This window comes from Heterodontus francisci, chromosome 23 (assembly GCF_036365525.1).
Source record: "Heterodontus francisci isolate sHetFra1 chromosome 23, sHetFra1.hap1, whole genome shotgun sequence".
Taxonomy (NCBI): domain Eukaryota; kingdom Metazoa; phylum Chordata; class Chondrichthyes; order Heterodontiformes; family Heterodontidae; genus Heterodontus; species Heterodontus francisci.
Window position 1 is genome coordinate 46684952 of NC_090393.1, and position 13011 is coordinate 46697962.

Genomic DNA, 13011 nt, shown 5'->3' on the forward strand with positions numbered 1-13011 from the left:
GCTGTAGAGCAAGGTACTGAGGACACAGGCTTGATACACTTGGACTTTTGTGTTCTGTGTCACTGTGCCATTTTCCCACACTTTCTTGGCCAGTCTGGACATAGCAGTGGAAGCCTTTCCCATGTGCTTGTTTAATTCTGCATCGAGAGACAGGTTACTGGTGATAGTTGAGCCTAGGTAGGTGAACCCTTGAACCACTTCCAGAGTGTGTTCGCCGATATTGATAGATGGGGCATTTATGACGTCCTGTCCCATGATGTTCGTTTTCTTGAGGCTGATGGTTAGGCCAAATTCATTGCAGGCAGCAGCAAACCTGGACAAGACAAGACAAATACTTGTCACAACATACACTTATAATGCACCTTTAATATGGTAAAACATACTGACCACTTTTACGAGGGTTTGCAGGGGGTGCTGTGCGTGAATAATCAGTAAAAGGGCAGGATTTGGGCGAAGAGTTGGGGACTGACTAAAGGCTATGTCAAAGTGATAGTTTGTCAGACAGTAGAAAACGATGGAGGAAGGTTGGGGAAAGATTTCTATAGTGCAGCACAAGGCTGAAGGATGTGCTATTAATCGTGGTGCCTGGTGCACGGGAAAGGGTTGATGTTGAGAGTGCAAAGGACACTATATTTGGAGGAGCAGAGAATGCAAGTAGAAACAGACAGAGGGCTAGGGCAAGTTATAAGTGTAGTGTGGGGCTGAGCAATCTATCCATGACATACTGGAAATACACTGCAGGTCGAAAGGGGAAATGAAAGGGGTAATTCTTTGCTGATAGACTGGAAGTGAGGCTCAGTACTTAGCTCAGGGTTGAGCTACAAATCGAGGTTGTATAACATTAAGTTGAGCAGTGGGCATCCATAAAGAGAGTAGGCTTTGATGGTCACTGAGGCTTTGGTGCAATTACATTTGGGGGCTGGCTGAGATGATTTTGGACACGGTTAAGCACAACTTAGTGTCAGATGGATGGAAGGGTGACAGTTGTGGTATTGAGGCTGAGTTCCTACTGAGGAGTAGGAGAGGGCCCAAGGATGGAGACTTGGGGTACATTGGAGCTGACTGCATGGGCACAAGAGGAGAAATTAGGAGATGTGTTGAAACAGATATAGCAAGACCCATAAGAGAGCAGTACCACAGAGGTGCTCCATGGACTAGAAGTAGTGGAGGAGAATAGTGTGGTCTATCATGTCAAAAGCTGAAGAGTGGTTGAGGAAGGCAAGGTGGGACGATGCACTATTTTCACAGTTATAGAGAATTGTTGTTGGTGATTTTGAGCGTGATGCAGTGGAGCTGTGACAACACAATCCAGAATTATAGAGAAAAAGGGAGGTTTGCGATGGTATGGTAATCGGAGAGGAGGGGTCTATAGGCATTTTAAGGAATGGGGTGATTACAGTAGTTTCGAAAAGAGGGAAAAGATGCTTGAAGAGAGGCATGGGGTGATGAGTAATGAACTGAAGAAGTACAGTTGAGCAGTTGGAAGCTATGTTGGGAAATGCCCAAGGAAGTGGGAGATGAATCTGGTGTCAGGGAAGAAGCTGTATTGTGTGGTCACTGTTTAGGTAGAGTATAAGCTGGGAGTAGTTAGAGAGGGCAGAGGAGGCTGAGCCAGCTAAGCAGATACTCTAGAAAAAAAGAAATCCATGAACTCCTTGCAACTGGTGTTGCAGGAGAGGAGACAGCTCGAAGGAGTGGTTTGTAGCAGAGAAAAGGAGTTTACGATTTTCCACTCCCTCCCAGATCATTTGTTTGTAGAAAGGGAGAGGCAATATTTTTCAGGTCATTGAGCAAGATCTGGCGACAGACTGCTGGGTGTGTCCTGCGCCATGTGAACGCTAGCATGTAGCCCTCTAATCTAAGGTTGCAAAACAAGCTACATTGGAAACTTCTGTTATCTATAGGGTATCCTGATATTCACCAGAATTTTCACAGTCTAGCACAAGCTATCCCATAATAGTATAGCTTCTTATGATAACGTTTTATTTTAAATAGTCTGATTAAATAAACTAATAAATATTTATTTTGTTATTTGTATTTAATGATCTTCTTTCCTGCACCTGGGGTATTCCTGGACTATTTGTACAAGGCCAAAATTTGCGACCCTTGATTATTTACCCATTTCCATTCTCCATCAAGGGGTCCCCTCCTTATGGCAGTTAATGGGGGTTCCACTGCACACTCTGATGCAGATATTTTTCTAAATACTTTGAAACATATTTGACAGAACAGGAAATGTTGTTTCCAGTTAGCAATCTCCTGTTTAATGTCCATTTCTATTATTGGGATCATACATTATCAACCTTGACTGTTCTATGAAATGTCATATTACCAATAAAGTCTAACTACTAAACTCACTTTCCTACAGATGCGGCCGTGGGGAAATGTCCAATGGCAGAAATACCATCTAGCCTATTACCTTTTCAATATGAAGCAGAGAGCAAGCTATGTCGCTGATTTTGTCCCTAATGAACAATCCAGAAGGATTGAATGTACAGTATTCAAAGGTCACGAGATGTCATTCTGATACATTGACTAGCTGCATGTAATGAAGATTCTCTTTCTGCCTTTAGTTCAACAGCAGCCCTGAGTAGTGGGAAAAGAAATGCCTTGGCCAATTACACTACAGAACAGCAGACCGACCTCAATAAACCACAGCAGAGGCCTAAAAGGTACTTTCCAGATTAAAGTTGACATCTGCAAAAATTGACTGCAGTCCTAATTTGTTTGGTGAAAACGTGGAGCATAAAGTCAATGTTACTGATGTTCATCATCATTTGGCATAAATGCAAGGCCTGAATCTCCTCAGATATTAAACCTGTAGCAGCCACTTAGGGAATATTCCGGCATCAGTTATGAGTCATGCTGTTTTCTGACAAGATATTACCCAGCAGACAATTGACTTTATGGAGTTAGAATGGTGTTGAAATATAGTGGTTAATGCGCTAAGTATGCGTTAATTGTAATTAAAAATATCTATAGTATGTTCCAGCTATTGATTACGACCACTAATATTAAAGTGGATGTCTGGTGAGGACAGGCTTGGGCTTGGCTTCACTACTGTCATAACAACTTGTATTTATATAGTGCCAATGACATAGTAAAATATCCCAAGACACTTCACGGGAGCATTATCAAACAATATTTGACACCAAGCCACATAAGGAGGTATTAGAATAGCTTGGGGTCCATGCAGCAGAATGCACAGTCACCAACGGTGGAAAGATGAAAGTCTGGAATGCGCAAGAGGCCAGATTTGTAGGAACCCAGAGATGTCAGAGGGTTGACAGACTGCAGGAAGTACAGAGATATGGAGGAAAAAGACTATGGGCGCATTTGAAAACAAGAATGAGAATTCTAAAATTGAAGCATTCCCAGACTGGGAGTCAATATAGGTGAGCGAGCACAGGGAGTGATGGGTGAATAGGATTTAATGTTAGAAAGGACACGGACTGCAGTTTATGAAGGGTAGAAGATAGGAATCCGGCCAGGAGAGCATTGGAATAGTCAAGTCTAGAGGTAACAAAGACATGGGTGAGAGCTTTAGCGGCAGATTACCTGAGGCAGTGTTGGCTTGGGGGGTGATACGGAGATGGAAATAGGCGGTCTTGGTGATGGTGCGGGGTCACCACGTCACCACATTGCGAACTGCTTCAGACAATTGCCAGGGAAAGGGATGGAATCAGTGATGAGGGAACGGAATTTGTGGTGGGGACCGAAGGCAATGGCTTTAATCGTAACAATATTAGTTGGAGGAAAGTTTTGCTCATCAGTATTGGATGTTGAACAATCAGTGTGATGAGAACAGTTGCTACAACAGAGCGCTACTGTCACCCATGAAACCACACCTCAGCTACTGGCTTCTCCTACCTTCCTTCCTTCCTTTGGCATTACTTGAACTTGGGGGAGGAAGGAGCAGAATACAGAGATCCCGAGAATGCAAACACTTGGGGCTTCACTGCGTTCATTGAACCACTGCAGCCAACAAAATTACAGTTTGGTGCATACTTATAGTTAGAAGCACTACTGACTATACTCACGTCATTGCACTAACGCTTCCACTTCTGCTCTCTTCTTATCATACTCTGGGAATGCCACATGGCTGAAGTGGTCTCCAACTTCATTTGTTTAAAAGTGGAATTTTATGCAACACTATTAACTAATAGCATGCCAACTTCACCATAGCAGCCACCTGAAGATTTAATCTCTCTTGCCTTATTAGTAATTACATCTTTTATAGGTAGACACATTTACTCACTGTGCTTTCTTCAGTGTTGGGTGTATCACAACTAACACGTAATTAAGGAGCTAATCAGAATGTACTGATATTAATGCTGTTGAATTATCCAAATAGGCACATCAAATGCCATGAATAATGAAGAGTGCATCAGTTCAGCTGCAGAGTAAACGAGTTTGGATGCTGAAAAATCAGTGGAAGAGCAAGTTTAATTCCTTTTCGTTGCATATTGATTAATGTGTCTGTGCAAAATTCCTTTGTGTGCTATTGATGCAGTCAAATAAATGGATCAATGACTGAATTAAAGTAGCACACAAAGGAAGTTTATGTGAACCCATTGCCCAGCAGGCTGGCTGTGAAAATTAAATCTCTAACTAGCTACTGTAATAAGAAGGCAGGAGTAATATTGTGAACACATTTCTTCAACACTTTGCCATATTTTAGCATTGAATTGAGAGTGTGTGTAATTTTGCCAGGTAGGGCTGACTGAGAATTGTCACTTGTGATTAAGTGTTGTGTACTCATACTGAAGCTAACTATATTTTTACACTCTCTCATTTCACTCTTTCAGCTCACCTTTCGACTTTGCTTCAGAAACCAGCCTGTTTGTTGCCAGCAAATCCTCTCTCTCTCTGGAGATGCAGTCTAAGTTCATCGAGATAAATGAGGAAGCAGCTTTATGTCTCCATGACAACCTGGAAGGCTTGGAAAAGTGCATGTCTGCTTTCTTATCCATATGTAATACTGTGATGAACTTGATTTCTTTCCAATGCAGTTTTGTATTAAATAAAAAGACACATTTTAATTATTTAGCCTTTTTAAAATAATTGATGAACAATAAAAGTAAAAGGAGAGATGAAATGATGCTAAGAAATGCCTATGCTTTGGGTTTCCTCCATCTAGTTTTGGAGCAACAGTTTAGGTTTTGAATGAGCTGCTTCGAAATTTCTAAAATATAAACTTGCATTCAACATCTGTTCTCTTTTCCCCCTATAAAAGATTATTTTTCCCACCTACTAGTTTGTTTTCTGATGTAAACATAATATCTATGAAGGTTTTCAGCGAGACAGATATGATCCCACCCCTTGACCCACTCAAATTGCACCCCATCTGGTTTTGGACTGACAAAAGGTGGCTACTGTATATGTACCAGCGGTTCTTGGAAGGCATAATCTGGGTCTGCATCCATTATTCTGCACTCAGTTCTAAATCATGGTAATGGGAAATGCTGTACGGAGGTGAGGCATCTCCCAAAGTGGAGAGATGCAAAGCCCTTACCTGCTCCCCTGTCCCTCCTACTGGGCATTTGAAGAATGAAACTGGTACAAGCAAGTTCTTCTGCTTCCAGCTGGGAATTAGTGGCTGCTGCAGTAGATAGGTGTGAAGATGTTTAGCTCATTCCTGACTAAATGTTCTATTGGGAATTTTAGGAAACGCTGGGAGACCAGCAAGTGCAAATTCCGTGCCCTGGACAATATAATCAGCTTTTATACATACAGTGAGGATATGCAGAGATTGCTTCGGGAGTCTCGCGGAGATAAAGTACAAAGGAGTGCAGAGAACTGGTGAGTGTCAGATGTCGACTATATGATTGTCTTTCCTTCTAATGCAGCAATATTGTGAAGAAGAAAAATAAGTGAAAAGTGGCAAGGGAAAGTAAGAAGAGAAAAATAGTTGAGGTAAACCAGATTTTATTAGAATAGATTGTTTCCTAGCTCACGTAGTGGCTTAGTTGTTAAGTGTTCTGTCCAATGAGAAAGTGAACCATACAAATCAGGAAGATCCCTGGTTTGATCCCTAGTCTGTGCTGAGGTAGTAACTCTCAGCTGGGTTACAATTGGAGTGATACTATTGACCTCGGCAGCTCCTGGCAAACGGAGAGGAGGCAACCTCGATTTCATGATCATTACTGACACTGCAGAGAGTGCCCTGTCATGGTAAAGGTCCTGGAATACAGACAGACTCCTGGACTACAGACTGCTTTGCGCTTCAGACAAAGTCTTGTACTAAAGATGATGCTTTGTCATTGTGAACATGGTATCAAGCTCAGATACGATGGCTCATAAAGATTCTGCCACTACCTGGTGTCAAACTCATGTACAGAACGACCATTAAATGATGCAGATGACACTTGTGGAAGCATACCCTAGCAAAAGTCAGCACCATCAACAGTAGGAAACAATTAGAGTTAACAGATGACCTGAGCAGGAGTATTCAGTGTTGTTACCAATGGGTCACAGAAACCGGTATCTTTCATTATTTTTCAGGTTTTCCAGTCTGTTGTCTAGAGTTCCTGAGGTAGTAAAAGAAAATCGAAAGATCAACCGAGTACTGAAAAGACTGGGAAAGTTTGGAGAACAGCAGAGCTTCAGAGTTCGGCCACATCAATTCTTCAAGGTGCTTAATGGACTGCGAAACTGGGAACTATGTTCTCCGGACATTAGTGCAGCTATCGAGGTGAGGACCCATCTATCTCTTAGTGGTAAGAGTAACGGGCAAATATTGTGTCCATAAGAAAAATATTTAGTGAAAATGACAGTGAGCCTAACGTCATGGGATTATCTTATTGTTGAAGAAGGGAGATTTCCCTGAGAGGCACTGTGGAATACACATTTATATTTGCTATTGTGGTGACAGTAAAGGCAACACAGACATGGCTCCGTTTATTGCTGATCCTGTGTTGCTCAGTGAAGGTAATGGCGAGTCTCCTTCTTTGCCTGCTGCTGTCACTGTTGTGATGGTGCTATGTGAGGGATTCCAGGATTTTGACGCAATTATGATGAAGAGGCAGTGACCATATGTCCAAGTCAGATTCGCTTACAACTTGGGGGTAAAGGTGTTACTATAATTTTGCTGCGCTTGTCCTTTCCAATAGAGGTCACAGGACTAGGAGGTATCATTAAAGCTAGCTTGATGAGTTGCTGCAGCGCTTCTTGAAGATTGTACATATTGCACTCACAGAGCACTGGTGGTGGATGTGGACTACAATGGCATGGCTGCTAATTATAGAAACTGATTTGTTCTGGATTGTATCAAGCTTCTTAAATGTTGTTGGAGCTGCATCCAGATGAGTGGCGAGTATTCTATTGCAATTTTATCCAAAGCCTCATCAATGGTGATGAGGTTTTGTGGGGTTGGAGGTTGAATCATTCAGAGTACCCAGCTTCTGACCTGCACAAGAAGCCCTGGCATTTATGTGAGGTCCCATTAAGCTTTTGGTTAGTGCTGACCTGCAAGATATTAATGCTTGGAGACGTGGCAATAGTAATGTCATTGAATGTCAAGGGGGAGGGCGGTTAGGCTTTCTTGCGTTGGAGTTGGTCATTGCCTGCCACTTGTGTGGTGCAAATGTTACTTCTCACTTATCAGTCCAAGTCTAGGTCTTGTTACATGCAGACATGGACAGCTTCATTATGTGAGGAATTGCAAATGGAGCTGAACACTGAGCAGTCATTGATGGGTAGCCCTATTTCTACCCTTATGACTTGAGAATTTCCCCCGATCCCCATTGAATTCAGTTTTCCTAAGGCTCCTTGGTGCCACATTTGGTCAGAAGATGTCAAGGGCAATCACTGTCACAGCTGGAATTCATCTTGTGTATAATCATTTGGCTGAAATTTAATTTTTTCTAAGTTATACCATTTTCTTCCTCTATTTCACCCCAGTTGGCCATACTTCAAGGTTAAACTCAGGCAGTAAGAGTTTGGTGACCTATTCAACCAGAGAAGCATCACAGCCGACACTAATCCTATTCTCACCCGACAAGCACATTTCCCAGTTGGATTCACTGGATGGCAAACCAATCTACTTCTTGTTTTTCTATTTTTCCCCTCATTAGCCAATGGAATGTTGAGGTTATTGTTGTGATCCTGTCATCAAGTATCAATAAAGTGAAAGGAGGTGAAAAGGGTTTATCGAATTCCTGTATTACACTGAAGTTATGAAGCAGCTTGTAAAATACCAAGGGCTTTAATTTTCAAGTGCCATACTTAAGTGTTCATATAACATTCCTATGTGCACTATTTTACTACCATTAACCAGCTTTATTTTAAAAACTTAGCAACTGTTTTAAACTAGCACACAGAAAAATTTTTTTTTTTATTCGTTCATGGGATGTGGGCGTCGCTGGCCAGGCCAGCATTTATTGCCCATCCCTAATTGCCCTTGAGAAGGTAGTGGTGAGCTGCCTTCTTGAACCGCTGCAGTCCATGTGGGGTAGGTACACCCACAGTGCTGTTAGGAAGGGAGTTCCAGGATTTTGACCCAGTGACAGTGAAGGAACGGCGATATAGTTCCAAGTGAGGATGGTGTGTGACTTGGAGGGGAACTTGTAGGTGGTGGTGTTCCCATGTATGTGCTGCCCTTGTCCTTCTAGTTGGTAGAGGTCGCGGATTTGGAAGGTGCTGTCTAAGGAGCCTTGGTGCATTGCTGCAGTGCATCTTGTAGATGGTACACACTGCTGCCACTGTGCGTCGGTGGTGGAGGGAGTGAATGTTTGTAGATGGGGTGCCAATCAAGTGGGCTGCTTTGTCCTGGATGGTGTCGAGCTTCTTGAGTGTTGTTGGAGCTGCACCCATCCAGGCAAGTGGAGAGTATTCCATCACACTCCTGACTTGTGCGTTGAAGATGGTGGACAGGCTTTGGGGAGTCAGGACGTGAGTTACTCGTCACAGGATTCCTAGCCTCTGACCTGCTCTTGTAGCCACGGTATTATATGGCTATTCCAGTTCAGTTTCTGGTCAATGGTAGCCCCTAGGATGTTGATAGTGGGGGATTCAGCGATGGTAATGCCGTTGAATGTCAAGGGGAGATGGTTAGATTCTCTCTTGTTGGAGATGGTCATTGCCTGGCACTTGTGTGGCGCGAATGTTACTTGCCACTTCTCAGCCCAAGCCTGGATATTGTCCAGGTCTTGCTGCATTTCTACACGGACTGCTTCAGTATCTGAGGAGTCACGAATGGTGCTGAACATTGTGCGATCATCAGCGAATATCCCCACTTCTGACCTTATGATTGAAGGAAGGTCATTGATGAAGCAGCTGAAGATGGTTGGGCCTAGGACACTACCCTGAGGAACTCTTGCAGTGATGTCCTGGAGCTCAGATGATTGACCTCCAACGACCACAACCATCTTCCTTTGTGCTAGGTATGACTTCAGCCAGCGGAGGGTTTTCCCCCTGATTCCCATTGACCTCAGTTTTGCTTGGGCTCCTTGATGCCATACTCGGTCAAATGCTGCCTTGATGTCAAGGGCAGTCACTCTCACCTCACCTCTTGAGTTCAGCGCTTTTGTCCATGTTTGAACCAAGGCTGTAATGAGGTCAGGAGCTGAGTGGCCCTGGCGCAACCCAAACTGAGCGTCACTGAGCAGGTTATTGCTAAGCAAGTGCCGCTTGATGGCACTGTTGATGACACCTTCCATCACTTTACAGATGATTGAGGGCTGATGGGATGGTAGTTGGCCGGGTTGGACTTGTCCTGCTTTTTGTGTACAGGACATACCTCGGCAATTTTCCATATTGCAGGGTAGATGCCAGTATTGTAGCTATACTGGAACAGCTTGGCGAGGGGCGCGGCCAGTTCTGGAGCACAGGTCTTCAGTACTATTGCCGGAATATTGTCAGGGCCCATAGCTTCTGCAGTATCCAGTGCCTTCAGTCATTTCTTGATATCACGTGGAGTGAATCGAATTGGCTGAAGTCTGGCATCTGTGATGCTGGGGACTTCAGGAGGAGGCCGAGATGGATCATGAACTCGGCACTTCTGGCTGAAGATTGTTGCAAATGCTTCAGCCTTATCTTTCGCACTGATGTGCTGGGCTCCCCCATCATTGAGGATGGGGATATTTGTGGAGCCACCTCCTCCAGTTAGTTGTTTAATTGTCCACCACCATTCATGGCTGGATGTTGCAGGACTGCAGATCTTCGATCTGATCCGTTGGTTATGGGATCGCTTAGCTCTGTCTATTGTATGCTGCTCACGCAGTTTGGCATGCAAGTAGTCCTGGGTTGTAGCTTCACCAGGTTGACACCTCATTTTGAGTTTTACCTGGTGCTGCTCCTGGCATGCCCTCCTTCACTCTTCATTGAACCAGGGCTGGTCTCCTGGCTTGATGGTAATGGTGGAGTGGGGGATATGCCGGGCCATGAGGTTACAGATTGTGGTTGAGTACAATTCTGCTGATGATGATGGCTCACAGCGCCTCATGGATGCCCAGTTTTGCATTGCTAGATCTGTTCGAAATCTATCCCATTTAGCATGGTGATAGTGCCACACAACACGATGGACGGTATCCTCAATGTGAAGGTGGGACTTCATCTCCACAAGGACTGTGCGGTGGTCACTCCTACCAATACTGTCATGGACAGATGCATCTGCGGCAGGCAGATTGGTGAGGACGAGGTCAAGTATGTTCTTCCCTCATGTTGGTTCTCCCACCACCTGACGCAGACCCAGTCTGGCAGCTATGTCCTTTAGGACTTGGCCAGTTCAGTCAGTAGTGGTGCTACCAAGCTATTCGTGGTGATGGACATTGAAGTCCCCCACCTAGAGTACATTTTGTGCCCTTGCCACCCTCTGTGCTTCCTCCAAGTGGTGTTCAACATGGAGGAGTACTGAGTCATCAGCTGAGGGAGGGCGGTAGGTGGTAATCAGTAGGAGGTTACCTTGCCCATGTTCGACCTGATGCCATGAGTCTTCATGGGGTCCGGAGTCGATGTTGAGGACTCCCAGGGCAACTCCCTCCCTACTGTATACCACTGTGCAGCCACCTGTGCTGGGTCTGTCCTGCCGGTTGGACAGGACATACCCGGGGATGGTGATGGCAGTGTCTGGGACATTGTCTGTAAGGTATGATTCCGTGAGTATGACTATGTCAGGCTGTTGTTTGACTAGTCTGTGGGATAGCTCTCCCAACTTTGGCACAAACCTCCAGATGTTAGTAAGGAGGACTTTGCAGGGTCGACAGGGCTGTGTTTGCCGTTGTCATTTCCGGTGCCTAGGTCGATGTCGGGTGGTCCGTCCGGTATGCAAACAGATTAAAACGATCAAAGGAAATAATACCCCCTTGTGCAACTGTACTGTACCAAAGGATTAGTGTCCATATTGTTGGGTTACTGCTGAAACCGTCTATCATCTGTATGATTTAATTCACAGTTTATGCGGGATAAGGTGGTTCAAATGCCTGCAGAGGACTATGACAGCTGGCTGCAGCTGAAATTGGATTTACCAAAGAGGATACAGAGTGCACCACCCTTACGGTGAAAATCACATGGAAGGAAGATGTACAAGGGTTGCTGTGACAGTGATATCATGGAACCTTCCAAGAGTTTTTCCATGCCTTTTTTGGTCAAATATTAATGGACTGAAATCATTGTGTGCAAGATCAATAAAGAACACTGTTACGACCAAGGTGGGAGGAGTGCACTGTCTTTTCTAGTCCCTCTTCTCCGCAGGTCACAATATATATTTTAAAAATGTTTAGCCAGTTGCTGATTCGGTCAATCATATACTCTACTCTTTATCCCAGAATAAAATACACCAACCAAGTTTCTTTAATAAACAACAAAATTATCAGTTTATTATCAAACAAGACTTATATAGTAACGAAACAAAGTATTAACACACAGATTGAAATATGAAAGTTCTCTTTTAAAATTCCTCACACACACTCACACGCACTCTGAAAAAAAATACAGAAATTCTCTCTACAGATGTCTGTTACAAAAAAAGACAAAAAAGAGAATACTTTGACCAAATATTTGCTAATACCTTGCACGGTTTCTTCAAAGAGGTAAGAGGTGAGGTGGGTGGTTTTTCCTTGGCAAGTTGATTTCCAACTGTCTTCAAAACAGAAAGTTCACCTTCTGACCTCCATAAAGATGACATGTGGCTTCTCTGTAACCATCTTCCTCAAGTCACCAAAATTTCTGCTGTTTACTGAGCTTAAAGCACATGATTTCCAGCGCAGGTTGTTTTCAAACAACATCTCAGTGTCTTTTCTGTGAACTGTCAACAGCAAAGCAAAGTCCAGCATTTATGAAATCTTCAGCCTTGCAATGAATCCATCTCCATAATTTAAATATGAATCCTCAAAAAAAAAATGAAAAAATGGAAGCACTTTCGTAACAACACAAATGACATTCATCTGTCTGCTGTATTAAAGAATGTGTCAAACTGACCCACCTGCACTATAATGCCGGGCAAAGGAGCTCTTTACAAGTGTTTTTATTAATTTTGTACAACGTGATTTCAACCACAATGAATGCTATTGTGATTGTTTTATAATTATGGCCTGAACATGGATTAAACCACAAGTAATAGAGATGGCAGTAGACTCGTCCATCATTTCGAAGGGAGACTCCATCCATTAGAGATAGTAAACTACTAGAGATGATTTTGCAAAACTATGTAATAGCAAGCAGCTGTGACTGCATCTCATTTAAGAGTTATGACATCAACTTAAACTGTTAGTGCTTTTGTGTGTTGCAAACTCCTGGAACTCCCTTCCTAACAGCACTGTTGGTGTACCACCACCCCAAGGACTGCAGCAGTTCAAGAAGGCAGCTCACCACCACCTTTTCAAGGGCAATTAGGGATGGGCAATAAATTCTGGCCTCACCAGCAATGTCCACGTCCTCCAAACAAATAAAAAACAAGTTGTATCCCTCTCTATCTCTCTATCGTAACTTTTCTTGTTCCTCTGTTTGATGGATATGTCTATGGTCATTGACTCACTTAACTTTCTCCTCCTGCATATTCTGAACTCAAATTCA

General features: G+C 43.6%; 1 protein-coding gene across 3 annotated transcripts in view; it reads left to right on the forward strand.

Moving 5' to 3' along the window:
- The window catches only part of LOC137382999 (coiled-coil domain-containing protein 60-like), a 109687-nt gene extending 97151 nt beyond the window's left edge, over nucleotides 1–12536 (forward strand). For all 3 annotated transcript variants that reach the window (XM_068055584.1, XM_068055585.1, XM_068055586.1), the window contains 5 exons: nucleotides 2574–2672; nucleotides 4809–4949; nucleotides 5668–5802; nucleotides 6505–6694; nucleotides 11393–12536. In XM_068055584.1, the coding sequence (XP_067911685.1) occupies nucleotides 2574–2672; nucleotides 4809–4949; nucleotides 5668–5802; nucleotides 6505–6694; nucleotides 11393–11500 (673 nt within the window). In that variant the 3' untranslated portion in view covers nucleotides 11501–12536. The remainder of the gene's footprint in view (nucleotides 1–2573; nucleotides 2673–4808; nucleotides 4950–5667; nucleotides 5803–6504; nucleotides 6695–11392) is intronic.
- The last annotated feature ends 475 nt before the right edge of the window (nucleotides 12537–13011 follow it).